Source organism: Brassica napus, chromosome A3 (assembly GCF_020379485.1).
Source record: "Brassica napus cultivar Da-Ae chromosome A3, Da-Ae, whole genome shotgun sequence".
Lineage (NCBI taxonomy): Eukaryota > Viridiplantae > Streptophyta > Magnoliopsida > Brassicales > Brassicaceae > Brassica > Brassica napus.
In genome coordinates this window covers 8280814-8304688 of record NC_063436.1, presented here as the reverse complement: position 1 = coordinate 8304688, position 23875 = coordinate 8280814, and the positions used below count along the sequence as shown (strand labels likewise).

At 34.2% G+C, this 23875-nt stretch overlaps 6 protein-coding genes across 8 annotated transcripts; 2 read left to right on the top strand and 4 right to left on the bottom strand.

The window, feature by feature from the left end:
- The first annotated feature begins 3 nt into the window (after positions 1–3).
- LOC106437827 (nitrate regulatory gene2 protein-like) lies at positions 4–3132 on the top strand. Its single transcript, XM_013878817.3, has 6 exons — positions 4–280; positions 476–1391; positions 1512–1693; positions 1771–1994; positions 2073–2406; positions 2499–3132. The coding sequence occupies exons 2-6, from the start codon at positions 524–526 to the stop codon at positions 2958–2960; spliced, it is 2070 nt and encodes a 689-aa protein (XP_013734271.2). The 5' UTR covers positions 4–280; positions 476–523; the 3' UTR covers positions 2961–3132.
- A 208-nt stretch (positions 3133–3340) lies between these two features.
- On the bottom strand, positions 3341–6438 carry LOC106437826 (solanesyl diphosphate synthase 3, chloroplastic/mitochondrial). 2 transcript variants are annotated; one of them, XM_013878815.3, is made up of 11 exons: positions 6041–6438; positions 5552–5650; positions 5319–5399; positions 5156–5227; positions 4928–5059; positions 4745–4831; positions 4571–4642; positions 4408–4493; positions 4149–4281; positions 3875–4063; positions 3341–3800 (listed from the first exon to the last, which is right to left on the bottom strand). In XM_013878815.3, exons 1-11 carry the CDS (start codon positions 6185–6187, stop codon positions 3621–3623), a joined length of 1278 nt encoding a protein of 425 aa, XP_013734269.1. In that variant the 5' UTR covers positions 6188–6438; the 3' UTR covers positions 3341–3620. The 2 variants fall into 2 exon arrangements, with proteins under 2 accessions (XP_013734269.1, XP_013734270.1); XM_013878816.3 differs by having other exon boundaries at positions 5552–5653; positions 6041–6259.
- Positions 6439–7748: 1310 nt separating this feature from the next.
- Positions 7749–8277, bottom strand: LOC111214579 (protein TIFY 5B). Its single transcript, XM_022717544.2, has one exon. The coding sequence runs from the start codon at positions 8210–8212 to the stop codon at positions 7871–7873; it is 342 nt and encodes a 113-aa protein (XP_022573265.1). The 5' UTR covers positions 8213–8277; the 3' UTR covers positions 7749–7870.
- Positions 8278–9729: 1452 nt separating this feature from the next.
- LOC106437825 (rRNA-processing protein UTP23 homolog) lies at positions 9730–11732 on the top strand. Its single transcript, XM_013878814.3, has 5 exons — positions 9730–10138; positions 10744–10864; positions 10960–11238; positions 11322–11420; positions 11501–11732. The coding sequence occupies exons 1-5, from the start codon at positions 9867–9869 to the stop codon at positions 11579–11581; spliced, it is 852 nt and encodes a 283-aa protein (XP_013734268.1). The 5' UTR covers positions 9730–9866; the 3' UTR covers positions 11582–11732.
- A 25-nt stretch (positions 11733–11757) lies between these two features.
- On the bottom strand, positions 11758–14288 carry LOC106437824 (katanin p60 ATPase-containing subunit A-like 2). Of its 2 annotated transcripts, none has more exons than XR_001287355.3 (11): positions 14095–14288; positions 13639–13731; positions 13499–13542; positions 13343–13408; positions 13164–13271; positions 13019–13085; positions 12855–12939; positions 12606–12769; positions 12440–12541; positions 12130–12324; positions 11758–12043 (listed from the first exon to the last, which is right to left on the bottom strand). XR_001287355.3 is itself a non-coding variant. In XM_013878812.3 (11 exons), exons 1-11 carry the CDS (start codon positions 14134–14136, stop codon positions 11910–11912), a joined length of 1128 nt encoding a protein of 375 aa, XP_013734266.1. In that variant the 5' UTR covers positions 14137–14288; the 3' UTR covers positions 11758–11909. The 2 variants fall into 2 exon arrangements, 1 of the variants encoding a protein (XP_013734266.1); XM_013878812.3 differs by having other exon boundaries at positions 12130–12352.
- Positions 14289–17814: 3526 nt separating this feature from the next.
- LOC106441804 (gibberellin 2-beta-dioxygenase 3-like) lies at positions 17815–21156 on the bottom strand. The gene is made up of 3 exons (XM_013883568.3): positions 20317–21156; positions 19895–20243; positions 17815–19264 (listed from the first exon to the last, which is right to left on the bottom strand). Exons 1-3 carry the CDS (start codon positions 20715–20717, stop codon positions 18995–18997), a joined length of 1020 nt encoding a protein of 339 aa, XP_013739022.2. The 5' UTR covers positions 20718–21156; the 3' UTR covers positions 17815–18994.
- Positions 21157–23875: the final 2719 nt, after the last annotated feature.

Here is a 23875-nt window from a genome sequence, read left to right as displayed (position 1 = left end):
TCATGCCAAATTAATTTCTCTCACACTCACTCTCTCTCTCTCTTTGTTTTTATAGTTTCTAAATTGCATCGTTTTTCTTACTGTTTCTGAGCTTTGGACCAAGCTTTGACCTTTTGTCGAAACTGCTGTTTCCGCGGATCAAAGTCTCTTCTTTTACCTTCTTCCTCTAAAGATTATCTCCTCGAACTTGCTTTCTCAGAGAAATGGCGTCGAAGGGTAAAGTGAAATGAAAGAAAGGAGCTTCCTTTTTGGAGCTAAAATCATTCGCTGAGCTTCGTTGGTATGTTCTCTAAAGCACATTTCGAGATCTTAATTAGCTGTAATCTCTTTTTTATGCAAGTGACAACCCACAAAAACAAAAATATAAAAAGGAGAGCACTTTGTGTTCACTGATGAATCTCTAGATTGAAAAGCTTAGACCTTTTGGCTGAATCGTTTGTAAACAAAGAGTTAACTTAGACATTCTCTGTCTCAGAATTTAAGTGATTTTGAGAAAGGAGAAGACTTTGGCTGTGGGGAAGAGATGGGGTGTGCTGCTTCAAGCATTGACAATGAAGAAAAGGTTTTGGTGTGTAGGCAGAGAAAGAGGCTAATGAAGAAGTTATTAGTGTTCAGGGGAGATTTTGCAGATGCACAGTTGGCTTATCTTAGAGCTTTGAGGAACACTGGTGTCACTCTCAGGCAGTTCACTGAGTCTGAGTCCTTGGAGCTTGAGAACACTAGTTATGGCTTAAGTTTTCCTTCTCCGCCTCCTACATTGCCTCCTTCTCCGCCTCATCCTCCTACCTTGCCTCCTCCACCACCTCCTCCTCCTTTTAGCCCGGATTTGAGAAAGCCTGAGGCTGATGAGGAAGAAGAGGGTGCTGCAGAGATTGATGGTAATGTTGATGGAAGTGGTGCAACACCTCCACCTCCATTGCCGAACTCTTGGAACTTGTGGAACCCGTTTGAGTCACTGGAGCTGGATAGCCATCCGAATGGTGATGATGTAGGTACACAACTTGACCTGAAGAAGAAACAGAAGTTTCAGCAAGCTGAAGAGGAGAACTGGGCAGAGACGAAGACTGAGTTTGAGGAAGAAGATGAGCAACAAGAAGCAGTTGATTTAAGTGTTCAGCAAATAGAAGCCGTTGGTGGGTCTGAAGTGAAGAAGCCACGGCGTCTGACGTTTAAACTGGAAGAAGTTATGGACGATAACTCATCGATGACAAGCTGCTATGGCAAAGATCTGGAGAACACTGATTGTAGGATCAGGAGGACCTTAGAAGGGATCATCAAGGAGTTGGATGATTACTTTCTAAAAGCTTCTGGCTGCGAGAAGGAGATAGCTGTGATAGTAGACATCAACAGTAGAGATAGTGTTGATCCGTTCAGGTACCAGGAAACAAGAAGTAAGTCTCTTATTGCTTCTCAACTTTCATCTAGATTGTCAAGATTTTTGGATGTTGGACCAATCACAGATGCTGATTTGTGCCCATAAGCATGTTATAATACTTATGTGGTTGGTGCAGGGAAAAGAAGCAGCTCTGCAAAGGTATTCAGTGCATTGTCATGGAGCTGGTCCTCAAAGTCTCTTCAGATGGGCAAAGATGCTACAACAAGCGGTACTGTTGAGCCCTGCAGGCCTGGAGCTCACTGCAGCACACTTGAGAAGCTATACACAGCTGAGAAGAAACTTTACCAGCTTGTCAAAGTAAGAGCTAGCTGATCCAACTCTTTAGGTGTTAGTTTTTCAAAAATGAAATGCTAAGAGTCTTATTCTCTGATCAGAACAAAGAAATGGCCAAAGTGGAGCATGAGAGGAAGTCTGCGTTACTGCAAAAGCAAGATGGAGAAGCCTATGATTTGAGCAAGATGGAGAAGACTCGCTTGTCTTTGGAGAGTTTGGAAACCGAGATTCAGCGTCTAGAAGATTCCATAACTGAGACATGCTCATGTGTGCTGAACTTAATCAATGAGGAGCTGTATCCTCAGCTCGTTGCTTTAACCTCCGGGTAAACTCCATAACCACTCTTTTGCTGACCATTACTTGTATAGCTTCTCAACATTCATTTGGTCTTTAATACACGCAGACTAGCACACATGTGGAAAACAATGCTCAAGTGCCATCAACTCCAAGTTCATATATCCCAGCAACTGAACCATCTTCAAGATTACCCGAGCATAGATCTCAGTTCGGAATACAAACGCCAGGCGGTTAATCAACTAGAGACCGAGGTTACTAGCTGGTACAATAGTTTCTGCAAGTTAGTAAATTCTCAGCGAGAATACGTGAAAACACTCTTTACGTGGATCCAACTTACTGATCGCCTCTCTAAAGAAGACAACCAAAGAACCAGCTTGCCTGTTGCTGCTCGTAAGCTCTGCAAAGAATGGCAGCTTGTCTTTGAAAAGCTCCCTGATCAGGTTCCTATATCACTTGCAACTTATATGTATTTTTCTTGTTCTTGGCTCCATCTCTTTAATATATTCAAATGCAACTGTATTCGGTTATATAGGTAACCTCAGAGGCCATTAAAAGCTTTCTGATGGCAATCAAATCTGTTATTAATCAACAAACTGAGGAGTACAACTTGCGGAGGAAATGGAATAAACTTGAAACAAGGCTGGAGAAAGAGCTAGTTTCACTAGCTGAGATGGAAAGAAGGCTCGAGGGTATGTCAGCAATGGAAGAGGACGCAAACTCAACGAGTCTGGGGTCTAAGCATCCGTTGTTAATCAAACAAGCCAAGATCGAAGCCTTGAAAAAACGAGTGGACGTTGAGAAAACCAAGTACTTGAACTCGGTTGAGGTCAGTAAGAGAATGACACTGGACAACCTCAAATCAAGCCTTCCCAATGTCTTTCAGGTGCTGACTGCTCTGGCAACTGTCTTTGCCAAAGGGTTTGAATCCATTCATGGACTAACCGCTACAGATGTTTCCAACACATCCCAAGATTCTGATGAAACTAAACCCTAAGAAAAAAAAGCATGATTCTCTTCTTGAGCTCTTAGGAGCTTTAGCTTCTTGGTGTTTGTTACTTTCTTTGTGCTACATCCTACAGAGATGCGGTTTTTGTATATGAAAGACTATAGAGAATCTCATGTTTACAACTTTGTCCCCGTTCAAAATTGCATCAGTAGTTCTTCAAGATCCTCTGTCATCAAATCTGGATAGCGTACTATTGTGTTTATATATTATCAAGAACATAACAAAGAATGAGAATGATCCCTAAAGACCGTTATTAAAAAGCTTATATCACTTCTTTTTTTTTTGTTCACTGTTAACTGAACAAAGATCATTCCAAATATTTGATCGAATCACTGTACTGAGATTACTGTATACTAGTACGGACGGTATGCTTCAGCTTCTGATGTTATTTAAAACGGTTAGGTCTGTTACAACACCAGACCTAAACCAAATTCACAAGAAATGGTTGAGAATCATTACACAAGTAGTGTCTACTTTCTCTATTTTTTTCCTTGTATGTTGTTTATAATGAAACCAACAACAAATTATTTTGTGAAACGAGTTGTACAAACACAAAATCCTACAAATGGAATGTAATGAAATTGAAACATTCTCATCATGTTATGAGCGATGCTTGCTGTATATTATAGAGAGCCCTTTTCTTTATCCTCACTTGTTTCTGGTGATGACTCTATGTGTCAAGTCAATAAGTGCCCGCCTCGATCTTTTGACATCTTCATCGTCTGTTTCAGGTAGAGACCCAATTGCTGCTGCTGCGAGATTCGCATGTTCCATAGCTAACTCTCTTGTCCTTTGTATCCCATTGCTCTTCCCAAGATACTCTAAAGCCTGTTTCGTTTTTACAGAACACAACATAAGAGACTTTGAAAATGTATTCAGAGATTTGTTTCTTTCAAACTTACAATGTCAACGTTCGTTGGATCTTTTTCAAGTTGACCAACAACATTGCGTAGTTGAGGAAACTCCTCCATGGCAAAGAGGATTGGAGCTGTTATGATCCCATGTCGGATATCTGATAAGGATCCCTTCCCGAGAGACGCAGATGTGCCGGTGAAGTCAAGAACGTCGTCTATCAATTGGAACGCCAAGCCCTTCAAAAAATAGAAACTAATCAAACATTTGGACCAAGATGTTGCAATGGAGCCAACATTTTTAAGAAGATGATAACGAACGAACCAGATTCTTCCCGTATTCAAAAGCTAACATGGCAACTTCTGCTGATTGCCCAGCGAGTAATGCAACTGCTTTGCAGCTGTTTGAGATTAGTGATGCCGTCTTATAATACGTCTTCTGCATATAGTAGTCCATACTGTAGCCATAGAAAAAAAAAATCAGATTTGCATGAACTGTTAAAATCATATCATAGAAGACTTGAGTAGCTTTTTCCTTATATAGCTGTATTTTAAAAGGAACGGAGAAAAGGAAGATTTTTTACCTATGACGCTGATCAGTTGTGCTAGTCATTTGCATGGTTTCACCGGTAACAAGATGTTCTACAACAGTTGCAAGCAACGATACAACCTACAATAAAGAGACCTATGAACAACCGTACCTTGAAGAAGTTTACAAATTGAGGGTAAGTTTCTTGGTATCCTTACCTCTGTGTTTTTAAGAGCAGCAAGAGCCACACAAGCCCGAGAAAGCAAAAAGTCTCCTGCTAATACCGATATCTACAAAGAAGTATATGGTGATCTTAATATCTAACTGTAGCATAATCGCCGAAACAAATTTGATCATGTCTTAGATGGTTGATGCTTCTGTCAAGTGAGTACCTTGTTACCCATTACAAAGTTTAAGGAACCAACACCACGCCTTGTATCAGCATCATCTAAGACATCATCATGCAGTAGGCTTGCAACCTACAATGGAGCAAAGCATTAGTAACTAAAATAAAATAAAAAAGGATACTGAATCTTGATTTCAATGAGTGTGATAAGTAGAGAATAGTTACTGACATGTATCATCTCGGTGATTTCAGCAATACCCCGTTGCCTTACACGTAACTCTGATGAGACTACATCTGCTGATTCAGCAGCCAATGCTTCTGGTACACGTACATTCAGAGCAGTCGCCATCAACAGCAAAATCTATAATAAAACCAGACTGGTTACTAAACCAAGAGAGAAAATGATTGCAACACAATGACAAGATATGTAAAAGATAAAAGAGAGTATGGTTATTACAGTTGGACGAAACTGTTTGCCTTCCACACCCCTTTTGAAGAAGTATTCAGCCGCAGAAGCAAGCTTCGGAACCTGAATAGCAGAAGTATATACAAAATTTTCTTCAGAACATCAAATCCAGCAGCAAATGAAAATGAATGACACAAAAGAAAAGGCCACATACCTCGGCAACTACCATCGCCCTCAACTTATTACTAAGAAGTGACAACTCATCAGCTACAAGCGAAAACGGGTCAAGCTCCTCCTAGGGAAGGAGAAAAAACAGCAACTTAAAATATATTATGAAGGTTTAACAACAGAGGATCGTAACTAGAGCTCAACTAAGGAAGCTAAACTAAACATGATGATTCATTCAATGCTAATGGTAAACAAATAAGGGAGCAAAGAAGATGAAACCTCAACAACTGAGCTGCTCTGGTGATAGAGATGATGATGTGTAAAACCACCAAAAAGAGGAGATTTGAATGAATAAGTAGATCCTCTGCAAACGTAACCCTACTAAAACATCACAAAGAAGAACAACACATTGGTTAGTTCACCAATTTCTATATACCAAAAAGGAAGCTTTTAGATAAATGAATCCGTTTTAATCATTTTCTTATCATATACATCGCACACGGGTCAAAACAGCGCTGATGTATCTGAAAATCTCTTTGGGTGCGACCATTCCGTTATTAGAAACTATAAAGAGAACACTAGCACTTTTGGGTGATTACTACATAAAGACAAAACCTTTTATTCAATAAAAGGTCATTAATCTCCATGGTAATGATTGTCAGATCACAGTAAAAAAAATTGCACCTTTCTAATACTCGATTCAGAACAAATCAGAATGAAACATATGCAATAAAAAAATCTCTGATAGAGAGAGAAAGGTGAGATAACCTTGTGTGTAGTAGTAGAGTCGGAACAAGAGTGACCCAGCTCGGGAATGATTGCGAGGAGGCGGTGAGAGGCGAGAAGTGACTGAGAGAAGCTGCGGTTTCTCAGAAACTTGGAAGAGATCCGAGAAATACCCCTCGTGAATAACATGTCTTTATTTACGGATCCAACGGAAGAAAGAAACAGAGAGGACGACGAGAAACCAAAGAGCTGAGCTGAATCTGAACAGAGGAGAAGAAAGGAGCCGACTTTGCGAGTATTCAATTAAGAAATGGTTTGATGACGAAGTCGAATCTCAGCCATGAATTTGCAAGAAAAATAAAATGAAAAATAAAATTTTGTTATTGAAGAGATTTTGATTATTCCACTCAGACCGTCGACCGAGTTGCGACCGTCTTTTTAGGGCTTCTCTCCCTCCTCTCAGGGGTTTAATGCGCCTATTAGACTTAGTTAATTAATTAACTTTAAATGAAAAGTCTTTAAAAGGCCCAGTAAAGCCCAACAACCATACGTCTCCGATATCTGTTTTTTCATTTGAGGATTTACACACTAGTACATTACATTGTTGGTTGTTCAGTGTTTAGTTTCATCTCAGTGTAGAGAGATTGTTAATCTCACGAATCTCTTCCTCATAGCTGATTTGTAGCCGAAGTTGTAACACCCTTCAACCGGACTAGGCTGGACAAGCATAGACGTTTTGGGAGATATCACAATTTTAGTTCATCAAAATGAATCCACCCATTCAGATTTTTAGCTGCCAATCTGTTCTGGATCACCAGTACTTCCAGATCATGGACTAAAGCTTTGCAACCCAAACAACAACGATCACGAGTTGTGTCAATCCATACTATATGCAGTCACCTCTTGGCTATATTTGATCCCAAAACATATATTTTCGTTGGGCTTCGAAACACATGTTTGATGGACTTCTATTCAGGCTCGGTCCCGTATTATCAGTGTCAAAGAAAATCTACTTTAGATATGTTGGAAAGTGTTGGTCTCTTAGAATGCAAACCAGTTGCAACACCTATAGATTGCTCGAGAGTGGAGATGTGCTTTCCGATCGAATAGTCTACCGAACTCTCACTGGGAGACTTTTATCTCACATTCTCAAGAGCAGACATCACTTATGATGTTCATAAGTTAAGTTAATATCTTTCTTAACCTCGCAATCATAACCTGGAAGCAGCTCATCGTACTGCCATATACTTACAAAGTGATATAGGTATATTATATTAAGATCATTCTGAAATCAAATTATAAGCATTTTTGATGCCTTCTGTTTACATCACCATTACCTCCCAAAACATCCAAACTCCTCATATATATGCTTTTTCAAGTCTCTTCTTCCATCTTGAAGAATTCGACACGAGAGAGAGAGAGAGAGAGAGAGAGAGAGAGAGAGAGAGAGAGAGAGAGAGAGAGAGAGAGAGAGAGAGAGATATTGACATTAAACTGAGTTTAATAGTTTGATATATAGATGTATTTAATCATATACAATTGTTTATAAACAGATTGAAGAGTTAAATTTTACGGTGAATGAGAGTAACAACTTTACACTCTCACAAAATCTGATAAAGATCTCATCGACTCGGAAGCCAATTTGACCTGAAGCAAACTCCTTACCGTTTTCACCATTTTTAAACATTTCTCTCTGATCGTTAGTGTTTTTTCCTTAGTGTTAGCTTTGTTCTGTATCTCTTTTGGGTTCTGTAGTTAAGAGTCTTTGGTTTGGTTTGATTTATGAACTTTCATGTTACAAGAAAAAAAAAACACTTCGATCTAATAATAAAAATTGTGCTAACTCGATATCTAACATGAGGGAAACTGAAATCACATAAACAAAGTTATTGGGAACCGGCGGTAAGGAGAAGAAGCCTGAATCCGAACATTACGTTTCTGAAGAAAACTACGAAGAGATCTCTTCGTAGAGGTCTTCTGATGATGAACTCGATTCATATTGTTTGGAATTATTGAAGGATCTGAGCCGTCTGATCTCTCTTCCATATCCCTACTCGCTAGTGATAGTATAGCTTTTGCTTGGAGATGGATAAGATCTGAAGGAACACATATCTGAGGTTCTTGATTTGGTTGTGGAATTTCGGAGCTGCTTGAATCATAAGAAGGAGGATGATGAAGGCGAAGCTCCAAGTCGCAGTTGCTTTGCATCTCCATTTCTTTCTTAATTTGTGAGTAAAAAGGCTTGTGAAGTTTTTGATGGTGATGATGAGAATGAGCTAGTCAGATTGGTTTATATATCTATCTATGTGTCGGTGTGTATCACGTGTTGTGTATGTGTCGAGAGAGAGAGATAAGGATCATGAAAAGACGGGACAAAAGCTGGAAACAGAACACAGTTTCACATCTCTGTCTCTCTCTCTCTCTCGCTTTTTCCCGCACGTGTATAATGTTTTTTAGGTTTATTTTGTTTTTCATTTGGGTTTTATGTGGCTGCAAATTGTCTCTATTTTTTTTTGTTAAAGGCTTAAGCTAAACACAAATCACAATTAATGCATGTTGACATTTTAGCAACTTTAATTAATAGCTTTTTGAAATTCCAATACTTCAAAAAAAATTATGTTCAAACTTCAAAATAATATGACCGATTGGAGTGAATATTCGGATATCCATTTAAGTTTATTCGAATTGTAGATTTTTTGAACTAAATATTTAAGATATATTCGAGTATTTATAAATATTGATTCAGTCTCAGTTCAGATTACTGTGGGTTCTGTTTGAATAATCGTTTAAATTTTATAAAATTTTAGAAAACTAAATATATCTTAGAAGTTTTAAAATCCAAAATAAAAATAATATACAACTTAGAAATCTGAATAATCTAAGATAAAATATTTTAAATTAGCAAGAAAATTAGTTCAATTTGTGTATTTGTATGGAAAACATCTAAGTATTTCATATATTTTGAATATTTTGTTATTTTCAAATATTCACATGTGGCTATTTTAAATATTCTTTTACATTTCATGTATTTTGAAAATTTATAGATATTAAATCTAAAATAATATTATATTCAACTATATAATTGTGATTCATATATCTTTGAATACTTTTTTCTTCTTCTGAGTTCGGTTATGGTTCTTCGGATTTACAATTTTAGATCCATTTGGACGTTTTTATCAATTTCGGTAGGTATAGACATTTTAACCCCAAAATTTCTACCTTAATCCAAACTGAAAAGAAAAATGAATTTCAAATTGAACCATTATACAAAAAATATCTGAATGAGACTTAAGAACTTGGTATTTTAAGGTTTGGATACAATCCGAATCAAACTAAAATTCGAATTACGATCCGAAAATATCCAAAATTAATTAAATATGTTTATGTTTTAGAGTATCTTAAAAAATGTTTTTGTAGTTTGTTATTTGTTAATTAAATCCTTGTATAAATCTCTCTCTCGTCTCCAATAAACTGTTTCGTGTTTATGCTTGTCTTAAAAAATTACAGTCGAATTTGTACTGCTGTTTCCATCGAATGCGTGTGTGTTTTCTGATCAAATCAGAAGAGAGATTCTGAATCGAACTGATTGTTGAAGAAAGGTTAGAGACACTGCTTGAAGTGGGAAAGTCTTAATGAGCTTTTTTGTACTGGACTCCAAATAAAATGGGCCTTTGCTAAAGTATGTCCATTAAAAAAAAACTGAACTAAATTAAAATTTTCATGAAACCGAAGTACCGACCAAACAAATAAGTTCTCTCTCCCGACATCCCTCGGCGTTCAATCACCAGACAAAAACCCTAAAGCCCTAGTTTTCCTTCACCTTCTCCGCCTCTGAAATTTCGTTTCAATCCAGAGAGAAGAAGACAAGATGAGAGTGAAGAGGCAGAAGAAGAACAGGAGAACCGTGAGATTCTTCACCGTATGTTTCGGGTTCCGACAGCCTTTCAAAGTCCTTTGCGACGGAACCTTCGTCCACCATCTCGTGTCTCGCGAGATCACTCCCGCAGACACTGTCATCTCCGAGCTCCTAGGAGGTCCCGTCAAGCTCTTCACGACCAGGTGTGTGGTTGCGGAGTTGCAGAAACTGGGTAAAGATTACTCCGAGTCTCTCGAGGCTGCTCAGATGCTTAGCACTGCTACGTAAGTCTTCGTTTTCTTACATTGAGAGGTCTCGAACTGGATTGTGTGAGAGATCAATTAAGAAACTTTTGAGAGTTAAGATTCGATTCTTAAGGCATGGAACTGAGTTTTTTTGTAACCAATATGTTGAGCTTAGTCAATGTATATAAAGTGTCGATTTTTTTTTTGTATAATAATGTATATGAAATTGATTTGTTATAATTGACATGATGAGCATAGTAATGTGTAGAGAGTGAAGATTTCTTTTAAGTTGCAAGGCATGGATTCTGTATAATTTGTATATTAAGTTAATTTGAGTAGCTGATATGATGAGTTTTATGTATTGAGATTGAGTTTTTTTTTTGTTAATGTTAATGTGTATTAAATTTATTTGCTATGATTATATATGATGATTGATGAGCTTTATAATGTGTAGAAAGTGAAGATTTATTTTTAAGTGTTAGGTTTGAATTCTGTATAAATGTATATGAAGTTGGTTTGTTGGATAACTGAGAATTATGAGCTTTATGTATTGAGAGTGTTAGGTTTGGATTCTGTTAATGTGCTAGACCTTGATGTTGTATATAATGTATATGAGATTGATTTGGTTTAATTTGAGTTGTTAGGTGTGAGCACGATGAGGCAAAACCAGCAGACGAGTGTTTATCAGAGGTACTCGGATCCAAAAACTCGGAGCATTTCTTTCTCGGTACTCAGGACGCCGTTTTTAGGAAAAAGCTTCAGATGGTTAGTTTGATTGTGAATCTTGTGATATATTTGTAGGTCTTGTAGGCGATGTTTTTTTGTTATTAATGTGATTTGCATTGTGAAATTTCTTTCAGGAGTCTATCGTTCCACTATTGTATGGTCTGAATAACAGTCTGCAGATCGACCAACCTTCTGATTTCCAACGTGAGGTCGCAAAAGACTCTGAAAGAAAGAGGTTGACCATGACGGATGCGGAGAAGAGGATGTTGGAGAAACAGACTGCGAGGATCTTAGCTTCTAATATAGGAGAAGGAACAGCTGAAGAGGATAAATGGGAAACGCCGCGAGTGTTCAGTTCAAGAAATGGACTCGGTGTTAAGGATAAACCCCAATTCAAGCGAAATAGAGCAAAGGTAATAATGTACAAACACACTTTCACAATATTGAGTTTTGATATCACATTGTATCTCAAATGTTGTATGGAAAAACTATGCAGGGACCAAACCCACTTTCATGCATGAAGAAAAAGAAGGTGAACGATGCCAAGAAACCTCAATCAAAGCCCAAAGCTGAATCGAGATCTGGTGCACAAGAGGTTAGATAAGAGAGCTTTTTACTTGGTGTCACTAAAGTTGCTCCAATGGTTAAAGAATCTTGTTATTTTTGATTTTGTAGGTAAAGAAAGGTGAAGGCGGTGGAGAAAAGAGGACAAGAAAACGGTCCAGAAAAGGAAAAGCTGGTCCGGATAGAACCTGAGTGAGTGAAACACAGTTGGTTCTATGTAGCAGACTCGACAAGAACTTGGTGCTGTTGTTCTTTTCTTTGTAATTCTTTCATCCAACGCAGTTACTTTTAACCTTTTCTTTGATCGCTATGGTTTTTTACTGCACACTTCATCAATATTTCACTCAGGACGACCAGCGAGAAGCAAAGACGCTGATAGTTATATAGTTTTTATTTAATAAAACAATAAAGTGGTCCAAGAAAATGGAAGTAATAATAACTGAGATAAAGTCACTGAGAGGCTTCCATTACAAATAATGATGGATGCAAGTACTAGATGACTTGTAATGTTTCATCCAAGTTATTTAAGGATATGGCTACCGTAATCATCGTTGAACTTGTCGTAGAGATGGGCGTGCAGATGAGCCGATGGTCGAGTGTTACTCAGCGCTCTATCAATATCTTCTGGTAGTATAGCTCCCACTTTTGGCAACTCTGCAACCCAAAAAACAAAACTCAACATGTCAAAGATTCTGCAGTTTTTAGATGTAAACAATTCCAATATATGGATTTTTTTTTACCATCTTCAGGCACAATATCTTCTGTGTCTTCCAATACAGCCAATGTGCGTCTCAATGGCTGCATGGCAGCTTCCTTACAAAGTATCCGAATATCCGAACCAGAGTAGCCCTCTGATTTCTCAACCAGCACATCATGAGGCAATGGCTCATCTCCCGGTTGTGAAGGCAAGAGCATCTCGAACATTCCTCTTCTTGCTTCCGGATCAGGTAAAGGTACAAGAATCTAAACATGTCACTTGCTTAAGTCCGAAACAAAGTAATATTCATAAAAATAAACATTCTCATTCAATAAAAGAAAACAAATAAGTACTCTTTTCTCTAGTCGCCGGAGCATAGCTGCATCTAGTTCCCAAGGGAGATTAGTCGCTGCTAAAACAAACACGAGCTCATTTGTTTTCTGTAACCCATCCATCTGCAAAGTAGTTTGTTACTCATGGTCTGAAAAGATGATGATGATTCTTGAGCATTGTTTTCACCTGAATGAGCAACTCAGTTTTGAGACGCCTGCTTGCTTCATGTTCACTACGGCCTTCACCACCGCGTTGGCTTATGATTGCGTCGATTTCATCAAGAAATATAGTCGAAGGTGCGTGATGCTTAGCTAGATCAAACAGCACTCTTATCAACTTCTCAGAATCACCTGAATAAAAAAAAACATCACAACACAATTAAAATAAAGAGTGCACCATTTGAGTAAATAAAAGGTGTAAGAAGAAGATTTTCACCTCTCCATTTGCTAACAACAGATGAGGCTGAGATATTGAAGAATGTTGTGTTACACTCTGTAGCAACAGCCTTTGCAAGCATAGTCTGCACAAAGACATAATAAAGATTTGTCATGCTTAGGTTTCTCAAGAGGAATAACACATTCGAGAGAGAATCATGGTACCTTTCCAGTACCAGGTGGACCAAAGAGAAGAATCCCTTTCCATGGAGATAGTAGACCATTAAAGTAGCTGAAACCATAAGTTTGAGATTCAAGAACCAAACAAAAACTGAAAAGTTATCGACATTTTGGCTTATACGGATCATACGAGGGGTATTTGATAGGCATGACAACAGCTTCTTTGAGCAACCTTTTAGCGTTCTCTAAGCCCTTGATGCTTTCCCACTTGACATTTGGATTCCCACGTATGATATCCCTGAAACACAAGCCATGTAAACACACAAGAACATGATGTGAAGACCAAGAATGTATCCAAGTACCCATTACCTGCTCAAACTCTCCGCCAGAGCACGAGTTTCTGCTGATTCAAAAGGTGGAAACATTGACTTTTTCCTGTAGAAGAAACATTATTTAAAGAGACAGTTAGTGCCTATGCTAACTATTCCACAGATCCAACATATACACAATAAGCATAGATCTTACGGCTTCTCTCGAATCCCATTGGCCAAGCCAGTGTTACCCTCCTCCTGCAATCATCAGAAACGCCAAAAACTTTGAATCTATCTTAGTAAAAAAGAACATAACACCGCTACCACTTTACAGAAAGGCAACGAAGGAGTAACCTGAACTGGATTGGTGACGACTTGGGAAGGTTCTTCCTTGGTGTTGGATGGTCCATCTTCTTGTTGTTCTTCAGACAGCTTCTTCCTCCCAAACTTGGTATCACAAAACGTTTTAAAATCATGGCTTTGATTTCAGATCGTTGTTCACTCACTCACTAAGCTATTGAAGTAAGTAAAGCTATATATTTCATCTATAAACTCGAGAAACTAAAGAGTTGAAACGAAGCAGTGGTCTGAAGCTGAGTTCCTCGGTTTCTCCGGTGATTCAAGAACATTCTTATCTTCTTTTATATATTAAAAAGGAAAAAGAAAATATAAAGTCTAAGCGACAGTGAAGAGTTTTGACTTGGATTTTACTACAAATATTTAAGAAACATAGTGATCTTGTATAGCTTAGAAAATGTTTTTCTTCTAGAAGTAAAAGATAACGAGTCAGGTGAGAGAGTATGGGTTTACCAGAAAGCTCCAGCGAGAGGGAGAGGGCTCGTCGGTCGCCATCGTTGATTGATGGATCCCAAAGCTCAAACAGAAGAAAGAGAAGAAAAGGTATCTGTCTTCTGCGATGGATGGTGATAGTTGAACGAGAGGCTATCTCAATAAGATTACATCACAAAGATTACATTACATAGACAACAAACAAACACGTGATGAACAGTTGGACACTTGTGTTATTAAAATGATGGGACAAGTAACAAATATTTTCTAGCGAGTAACAAATATTTTTTGAGCGAGTAACCAATAACAATTAATGGGGTACATAGCAAGACAACTAATAAATAAAATTACGATATTTGATATTTAACTCAAACTTGCGAGTAATAAAATTTGCTAGCTTTCTTTTTACTTGACTTTACAAGTACGAGATAAGCCAAATAGCAAATAATCAAGTATTTGCTTAAAATATGGATTTGTAAGTTACTTATCTTATTTTATTATTTGTTATTTGTAAGTCACTTCGTTAGAATTTAAATCTAAATAACTTTATTATATATATAAAATATTTCATTGTTTTGCTATGTTTTAGTCAATTCGAAAAATATAACATATAAAAAAAGAGAAATTCCAAAAATACTTATATTAATATATCATTTATGTTTGGTTCACTTATGGAAAATAAAATATAAACAAGTTATTTATTATTGTTTAGGAAAATATTTCTTTGTTAATTAACAAAAACGAGTAATAAAACAAAAACGTCAAATAATTAATTTTATTTTAATACTTGATATTTTTCCTGTATGTAGAAGTAATTTATGTAGATTATTTGATATTTGACTTGATCAGACCAATTTTATTTCGCCTTTACGAGTTAAAAATCGATCAAGTAGGAGTATTAAGCAAATAATAAATAACTAGCTTAAGATCCGCGCCTTGCGCGGAATGAATATTAAATATAAATTATTTTTAAGTATTATATATTTTTTACATATTATGAAATAATAAATATATATTGAATAATTAAAAATTTAGTAACTATTACGTATATAATTAAATTGGTACAAATACTTAAATAAATTTTATTAATCGAGACAAACACTTTTTCTATTTTATATATGTTATAAAATTAAGTTTACATGATATTAACATAGATATATAGTTCATTATTAATATTGACATCTGTTTAAAAATATTTTATACTCATATTATTTTTGATCGTTTGTATTTCTTTATAACAAAAAAATTTAAATCAATGATAACAATAAAAATTTTATGGGATGTTTAATAGTTTTAGTAATTTATAATTTTAAAAACATTCAATGCAAATTTTAAAATCTAAATATTAAGTTGTCAATAATTGTTCAAAATTTTTATCAAAAAAATTTAAAGCAAATTCGAAATTAAAATACTTATGTATTTTATATCGTATATAATTTATTTTTAAAAAATATTAAAATACATATATATAATATTTATTAAATGAGACTTCCTACTTATATAATTTCGTAATCATTTCTATCTTGTTATAACATAAATTTTAAACCATGGATCACAAAAATTTCAATGTGAGATTTTTAACAACTTTAGTCATTTAGATTCGTTTTTAAAAATTCAAAATATAGCATATACGAAAAAATGTAAATTTTTATTATATAGTTAATGTGGTTGTTTAATTTATTTTAATAACTTCATATTTTTTTAAAATGATAAAGAATAGAGTAATTTTTATCATATCTTTATTATTCAAAATCATTAATTGTCATATATATACTTTAGCCACATTAGGTAATTCCGTGATTTTTATTTAAGGAAACAATGAAAAAAATTTATGATTAATTTATGGTTAGTTTAATAAAAGGTTTTTTTTTTTGACAACAATAACTATAACTAGGTAACTATTTAATATATAATAAACCTTTTATAATAAACCGTTTAATAAAAGGTTTATTATATATTTATGTGGACCAACATATTTTTCTAAAGATTCTAAGAATGATTGCGGTGATGACATGTAACTACAAAAATATGTTGTAATTCTTCTTTTTTAATATATAAGGGATTGTGTCCACCCCTACCACCCTAGTCTTGGTTGGATTGATTTTTTATAAATATTCGGGTGTTAAAAAAAAAGAAGGAAGTACATTTCCAAATATATTATTTTCTGTTTGCTACTAAGTTTTAACTTGTACTTATATTTATGTAGGCCGTGTGTTCTTTTTTACTTCTTTACTAGTTAAATACACATGAACGGTGGCCAAGGTTTGCGGAAAAAAACAACAACATTGTCAGTATTTCTATTAGACATGTGGGCTTTATCCATACATTTCACGTAGTTCAATTTTCGATTAGTTACTTCCGGTCAACTACTTTTAATGCGAACCAATAATCAGTATTTTTCTGTTGGCTGCGTTATGATTCATACACTTAATGCATGACTGGTTTTTCCGATACCACTCGTAAACGCAGCTTTTGCGGTTGGGAGCAGTTCACAGCGTTTTAAAACAATCACAAAAATCGCTGCAAATCGCTTCAAACCGTTCCGAACCTCTTAAAATCAAAAGCTGTTTCCAGCTAACATTTGCAGTTGCGGGCAATTGCGGGAGGATCCTTTTTTTTCTTTTTTTTTTAAAACCATATAAATACAAAAATAAAAATATTCAATAAAAATTTTAATTGAAATTATAAAAATACTAAAATATATCTATTATATTATAATTAATATGTTGAAAAAAAATATTATAATTAATATTATAAAATTTTAAAATAAAAATATTTTTCTAATTTAAAAAAATTTAAAACTATAATATTATGATTTTTGATATTTTATAATTATATAAAATATAAATATTCTTAATTTATTATTTAAACCACTAATGTATTTGGTAGTTAACCAGTCACAAGTATCCCGCAAACGCATCAATTTCTAACCGCAGAACCAGTCGTACAAATCTCTTAAAACCGATAGAAACTGCAACAACCCGCAACCGCAACCGCAACCGCTGCGTTTGAACCAGTCAGGCTCTTAAGTCTAGACATGTGTGCTTTATTAGACTGAACCAATATTCAATCCTAAGTGTTTTCTTATACCATTAGTGCTTTTTTTGAAAAATTGTATAAATTTTTGAAATTTTTTTATCAATAAAAATTCTATATTTATAAAAAATAGAATTAAATAATATTTTGAAATTTGTAAAATATTGTTGTATTTCTATTTTAATATTATTTAAAGATATTTATTTTAATAATGATGTATAAGTTATTAGTATATTCTAAAAAAAGTACTAAAAATATATATCAACGTTAATTGTAATTGTCAATGTCACATTTGACCATAAACCATATCATCATTTCTATTATCCCATGTCATATTTTTAGTAAAATTGATGGTATTAAAGACACATAGGCAAAAGATGTATGAAATTAATTTGCAAATAATGTTTTAGGGGATTTTGAAAAGATTTCCAAATTAAACCCGAATATGAAACAATATATTAAGAGGAGCTGAACATTGTATAGAGCAAGCCAAAACAAAGTAAGAAATACTAAAAGATGACTACAATACATTAGAAAAAAAACTGAAAATTTATTGTATTTTCTGTTATTTTTCTTGTCCAGACTTATAAGTTACTAGTATAGTAGCCCATGCTATGCATGGGTTAATTTATTGTTTTTAAGAATATTTGATCAGTGTCATAATTTGCAATCAGAATAAGTATTATTTAAAAATATTACATGAACAGTGACTAATTATTTTTTTAAGTGGTAAAACAATAACATATTATTATATAAAGTTTATACATTTTGTAGTATTTTCAAAAATAAATAAAATATAGTTTTTTTAAGAGATTAATTTATTCGATGATTTCTTACTGAATAATAAATACTTTCTCTAATTTAATATAATTTAGATACAATGAATCTACTAAATTTACTTTCTTTTTATTTATATTTTAAAATAATCCATTGACATTTTATGTTACCTTACCTAATATAATATTTTTTTATAAAGCACACATTTGAACATAATTAACTCACAATTTTTATTTAATAGTTTGTTGAATTTATAAGATAAAAAGTACAATATTTGTTTGATTCTTATTAAGCCATAATAAATTGTCCAGCAATAATTAATTAAATTCCAGTTACAAAAAAAAAGAAGAAGTAAATTTACCTTTGGATTCAGAAATGCAAAAGCTCCATGATACGTCTAGTCGTTCGTCAATAATTTTATGGTCGAACTTAACTGCAATTGTGATTACTGAAACATAATGGATTCATCAAAGGAATCACTGATCAACAAATCAAAGAAAAAGTATTAAAGAGAGGAAAAACCTAATTTTTGTGCTTTTAGTCCCCTCTGACTCCAGACTGGAAATTCACTACGGGTGATTGTAGTCATGAGCTTTCTAAGAGAATAATTTTGCTTATGCTCCATCCCATCTCTCCAAACTATCATTTCCAGGGTCTCTAAATCAATAAATAGAAGAAGTTTCTAAGTTAGCTATATTGAAATGATCTAAAATAGAATTTCGTCACTGATGGATTTTTTTAATCCATGCTATAAATAATAAAAAGCTTTGAATGCCGAGAATGAAGAACCGTAGAGATCAAAACCGATAGTGGAGATGATAGAAATAATGGAAAAAAGCAGAAAGTAAATGAGTAGATCAAAATTTATATGAGAAAAAAAAGTTTATAATCATGCTTAATTAATTTTGAACGTGGATGTAATATTTGAGAAAAGTTAGGATGAAGTTGCTGAAATTTAGGGATTCATGAGAAATTTGTTTTAATCAATTTTTTAGTAAGTTTTTATTCAATTTTATTAAAGCATTTTCCAAATGTCAAAATGTTATTGGTGAAGTGACTTGTGATTTAGTATATAAGAGATAAGCTAAAAGAAAAAAAGAAAAAAAGCTCAAACAGTACCAGAAAAAGAAAATGGAAATTGTTTCTCAAAGAGACCAAGCCTATAGTCGCCAAGCTTAGTCTTGTAAGCAGCTGACTTGTACTGAGACCAAGTAAACTCTCTATAGAGACAATCCTCCTGTTTTGGGACAAGGCATGAGAATGGTGCAATCTTCTCTGTCAATGGAGGACCTGCGAAGTAGATCATCGATAGTCTTGACCTCTTCGTATTTGTGAGCACTCTGTGTTTCACACTTTTGAATCTTCCATTAGTCATCACCTATAATAGTCAATGTATAGCATTCATTGGTAAAATTACTAGAAATGTGTGATTTCTTTGTGAGCCAATAATAACAGTTCCAAAAGTTGCATATCAATCATGATTCATGTCATGGTTCACATTATTTTATGATATCCATCATGATTCATGCCATGTAAGGGTGTGGTCTACTAGTCGTCTAGATAAATTTATTCATACGTCATGTGTAGATGGATGTCCAAACAATGTAGTTTACACGATTTTTAATGCATAAGGTAAAAAAGAAACACTTAAAACAAATTGTGAGCCGATCATAAAAAGAAAGAAATATTAGCCCTAAGCCTGGAAATACTGGATATTTTAAAATTTTTGAAGTATTACCATATCTTTTAGTTTATATTTTCTGAATATATTTTTAGCAAAGTTATTTATTTATATATATATACTATATATTCATATATATAATTTAGTGAATTCAGTTTAGATATTAAAAGTTTTGTATAAATTCGGATATATCTTATTGATTTTTTGTTAAAAAAATCTCCATATGTGAAGTTCCCCAATTATACTGATTGAAATTAAACTAGATTTAAACAGATAATGTTTAGCATTAAAGAACAAAAAGAGAAGAAGTTGAAACAGAAAAGCTACCTGAAGAGTATCTCCGACAATAACGAAGAAAGAGGAATGATCAGGTGGAACATCGACCCAAGTCCCATCTTTCAAACAGATTTGTAAACCCTCTGTGTTGTTTGACCTAAGCACTGACACTAACTGTGGATCTGTATGCTCACCGAACCCAATCTCTTCCTTGCGTCTAGTCTCCTCCTTCTCCGGGTAATGGTTCATCCTCAGACACGAATCACTCTCCTTCACCTTCACCAGTTTGCTTAGCTTATCCTTTGGCTCTATCTTTAACTCTTCAGCTACCATATCAAGAACTTTGCTAGACATATCCTTCATCTCCTCCATGAACACTTCCACCAGGACCACCACCTCTCTGTTTACCTTTTAAATGTTAAAGAATGTGGGAGACATGACAAAAAAACATGAGCGCTTTGTTTGTGTTTTACCTGAAAGTTGGAGTGGTTTGCAGGAACACGGCGGTGGTTTTAGTATCACTATTAGCATTGAGCAGAATATACTCAATCCAGCCTACATCACCATTAGGTCCGATCCGTTTACTACCGTACCCAAACGGGTCGGCTGGACCCGCCTTGTCTTTATGAAACTGTGGCAAAGCAAAGAATTTGATGGCCTCTTCTTCCAACTGGGTCAAAAACTCTGGTCTGACCCCATGGTTGACAACTTTGAAGAACCCCAACTCCTCGCAAGCCTTTACGATTTGGGTTTTGGCATTTGGATCGGTTAAATTTACAACCGGGATTAGAACCGGACTCGGTTTGCATTTTGGGTTAACATGGACTTGGCTATTATTAAGAGTGACTGACTTTGGCTTTAACGAAACAACCATGGTTTTCAAGATTGTTGAAGATATGAAGGAAGTAAGAGAATGAATTAGGTTAACAAGGTGTTTGCTTGGCTTTAATATATAGTTTGATTGTGTCTAGGGAAGAGAGGATTTTTTTTAAAATATACTGTATTGGTTATTTATATTATTTTGTTCAGTCTGGTTAGTTTCTATGGGAAAATAGTTTGTTATCAAAACAAAATGGTGCTCATCTGATTGGGTGCATCCTGATTACTTCGTCTGTTTAGAAAATCATTGGTTTGTTGAGAAGGAGTAAATTCTGGTTACATAATGGTATTATGTTATATATGTTTTTAAAAAAATAATTAAAAACAAATAAATAAACTTAACTAGAACAAAACCATGCCATGACATTAATTCGAATGTTAAAAATTACAATATAGGTATAGCATTTATAATATATATTTTAGTTTAGATTATACTCAGGCAGATGAGTGATGAGATCTAAAATCACACGATAATAAGTTCATATAGATAGCAAAATGTGTTTTTCCGATTATTTCCGATGAAAGTTAGAAAAAATATGTTACCTCTAGAAGAAGAAAAGTATCTTAAAGATAAATAATTTAAATTTGAATTACCTTTTAGTCATTCGAGAATGGTAGCGACTGAATATTTTATAAGCATATGAATGTTTGAGGATATATCAAACGAAGTCCAAATGTGAGAGTCTGATCTTTGGAAAGTTTCCCATTCTTTTATCATTCATAAAGACTATTTTATAAGGGTTGAACAAAAAAAAAAGACTATTTTATAAGCATATCGATCCATTTCATCCATTCATTTTTTGTTTGTTAAGTACCATTTCATCCATTCATGTCTTGTTCTGCTTAGAAATGCATCACCGCTCTGACGTTATTTTTCACCTTGCGCTATCATCAGTGTGGGCAATACATTTCTTATTTGCACAGTCAAATTAGCCATCAGTAAATACAATCATTGTTTCAGTAAATACAATCATTACTAATAATAGATCTGACGTAGTTAGTGTTTTTTAAGTCCTCGGACTGTACTTTTGAAGATGGACGATACATATGGTACTTTGAAGATGTATCGTTATATAACAATATATGGAACTTTGAAGATGGAGTCATAGCACAGGTGGATCGAATGATCAGGGACCGTCTCTTGTCCATTCCTCCCTGCTCTCCAACCCGGCCTTCGCTCCTGCAGACCTTCCTCTCGCTTGTGTAGTTTCCATTAGTTTTTCTCTTTTCTTTTCTTTAATGTTCTCTCCCTCTTTTTTTTGGCTTGCACAAATCTTGTAAACAAAAAAGTTATGGTATAAATTTAAGGGCTTATTTGTGATATAACCATAAAAAAAAGTTAAATTAGTTTTGTAGAAAGAGGTTAGAGAGAGATAAGAAGAGAGAAGAGAAGAGAAAGGATGATTTTGGTTATATAATGAATTAAGGGTTTTTGTTTGGTTATACCACCTAATTTCTCTAAATTTAATAGGACTTATTTGTGATATAACCATAAAAAAAAGTTAAATTAGTTTTGTAGAAAAAGGTTAGAGAGAGATAGGAACATAGAAGAGGAGAGAGAGGATGATTTTGGTTATATAATGAATTAGGGGTTTTTGTTTGGTTCAATATTTTTGTTTGGTTATATATGTACACTCAAAAAAATATATTACGTGTTTTGTAACAGTTTATGTCATTCTTGATCAATATCATATATCGAAGCATACTAAAGGAAAATAAATGCTAATAATGTAAAATATTAATAGGCGGTTTTTGAAAGAGTGAAACCTATCTAAAACCAGTTGATTTTTTTTTTAATTATACAGAAGTATCCTGCTTTTTCATAAGTGGTCCAGACTAATATATTTTGATTAGTATTCGTATATAAGATAAGATACATCATATTAAAAGTATTGAACCATATTTTTTTGAACCACAAAATTTATATGACTAGACATATAAAAACAAAGCAACTTCACTGAAAGTTTTCTTGAAAATTGAAAATATCTCATCAATACAGAATAGCATAAAGTCTCCTGAGAAAAAAGTAACTTCAATTTGACACGTGTAAATGTAGGGCCCGTCTAATACATTAGGCTCTCCACGGACCACATATCTCATCTCCTTTATGGTTTCCTAGGATATTTTGCCAAGTACGAACATCATGTACTACGTTTTGTTTTCGAGATAAACTACGTAATTTATGTTTCAAAAAAAAAGTACGTTCCAATGTCCAGTTACATGATCTGACATTTATGCTGAGGTCATACGTACGTCAACACTTTTGTTTCTTTTTTTTTCACGGGTCAAATTCGTTCCATAAAGGAAACACGGTTTGAGGTAATATATAGTCAGAGTGTGCAATATTTTATGTATAATTTATACTTGGGATGATTCGGTCTACGATCTGTGTTTGATTGTTCGAAGCAATCCACCGTATTGAAGCTAGTATCGACATGTATGATTGTCATGATCATTGGTGTGTATTAAAACCACACTGAAACTGAACATTTACAGTTCACGTGGGTGATGATGTCTACGAAGTACGTATGAATGCGTGTGATTCTATTAATAGCATGCTTTGTCTTTATATATATGGGACTGGAGGCATTACATATCTGTCGGATTATTGGACGACGCATGTCATCTTTCAATCTTTTACTAGTATACTTACAAACACTATTATAGAATCTATTTTTCGGCGGTGACACTTATTCATATGTGCACAGATTGATTTTTTTTTAAGTTTGTCCCTAGTTTCATGAATTTGTGGTTTTGTCTTTTATTTTATTATTATATACTCATTAAAATTTCTCTAAATAATATGTTAAAAGATTCTCCCTGATTCCGAGTGTGTACCTTTTTTTGGGTTAAAGAGTGTGTATGTAGTTTGCAGAAAACAACCTTTTCGCTTTGTACAACGGATCTATATGACTTTGATGTATAATGAGTAGAGCAAAAATATTTTCATGTCTCTCACTGTATTGTTATATGTGGTGGTTGAATGCTCACCCTTTTTCAAGGATCTTCACCGTTTGAAGCCCAAACATCGTGACACTATTTATACATACCCTCCCTCTAGTTTTTAAAAAGTGTCACTTTTAATTTTTTTGTCTCAAAACAAATATCATTCTACATTTTCAATTTAATTTTATACATTAAATCTATTTTACC

Bases quoted from the DNA above. Each gene is read 5' to 3' on its own strand.
- LOC111214579 (XM_022717544.2), bottom strand. From the start codon at position 8,212: ATGGAGATGCAAAGCAACTGCGACTTGGAGCTTCGCCTTCATCATCCT.
- LOC106441804 (XM_013883568.3), bottom strand. From the start codon at position 20,717: ATGGTTGTTTCGTTAAAGCCAAAGTCAGTCACTCTTAATAATAGCCAA. The intron at 20,244-20,316 runs GTAAAACACAAA...AAAGGTAAACAG, and splicing joins CAAACCACTCCAACTTTCAG to AGAGGTGGTGGTCCTGGTGG. The intron at 19,265-19,894 runs GTAGCTTTTCTG...TGACTATTATAG, and splicing joins TTGTCGGAGATACTCTTCAG to GTGATGACTAATGGAAGATT.
- LOC106437826 (XM_013878815.3), bottom strand. From the start codon at position 6,187: ATGTTATTCACGAGGGGTATTTCTCGGATCTCTTCCAAGTTTCTGAGA. The intron at 4,832-4,927 runs GTCAGTAACTAT...GCTCCATTGTAG, and splicing joins AAATCACCGAGATGATACAT to GTTGCAAGCCTACTGCATGA. The intron at 4,494-4,570 runs GTAAGGATACCA...TCTTTATTGTAG, and splicing joins CTGCTCTTAAAAACACAGAG to GTTGTATCGTTGCTTGCAAC.
- LOC106437824 (XM_013878812.3), bottom strand. From the start codon at position 14,136: ATGGCGACCGACGAGCCCTCTCCCTCTCGCTGGAGCTTTCTG. The intron at 13,409-13,498 runs GTAAGATCTATG...TTTCTTCTACAG, and splicing joins AATGGGATTCGAGAGAAGCC to GAAAAAGTCAATGTTTCCAC. The intron at 12,542-12,605 runs GTGAAAACAATG...ACTACTTTGCAG, and splicing joins AAACTGAGTTGCTCATTCAG to ATGGATGGGTTACAGAAAAC.
- LOC106437825 (XM_013878814.3), top strand. From the start codon at position 9,867: ATGAGAGTGAAGAGGCAGAAGAAGAACAGGAGAACCGTGAGATTCTTC. The intron at 10,865-10,959 runs GTTAGTTTGATT...AATTTCTTTCAG, and splicing joins TTAGGAAAAAGCTTCAGATG to GAGTCTATCGTTCCACTATT. The intron at 11,421-11,500 runs GTTAGATAAGAG...TTGATTTTGTAG, and splicing joins CGAGATCTGGTGCACAAGAG to GTAAAGAAAGGTGAAGGCGG.
- LOC106437827 (XM_013878817.3), top strand. From the start codon at position 524: ATGGGGTGTGCTGCTTCAAGCATTGACAATGAAGAAAAGGTTTTGGTG. The intron at 1,694-1,770 runs GTAAGAGCTAGC...TTCTCTGATCAG, and splicing joins AACTTTACCAGCTTGTCAAA to AACAAAGAAATGGCCAAAGT. The intron at 1,995-2,072 runs GTAAACTCCATA...TAATACACGCAG, and splicing joins CTCGTTGCTTTAACCTCCGG to ACTAGCACACATGTGGAAAA.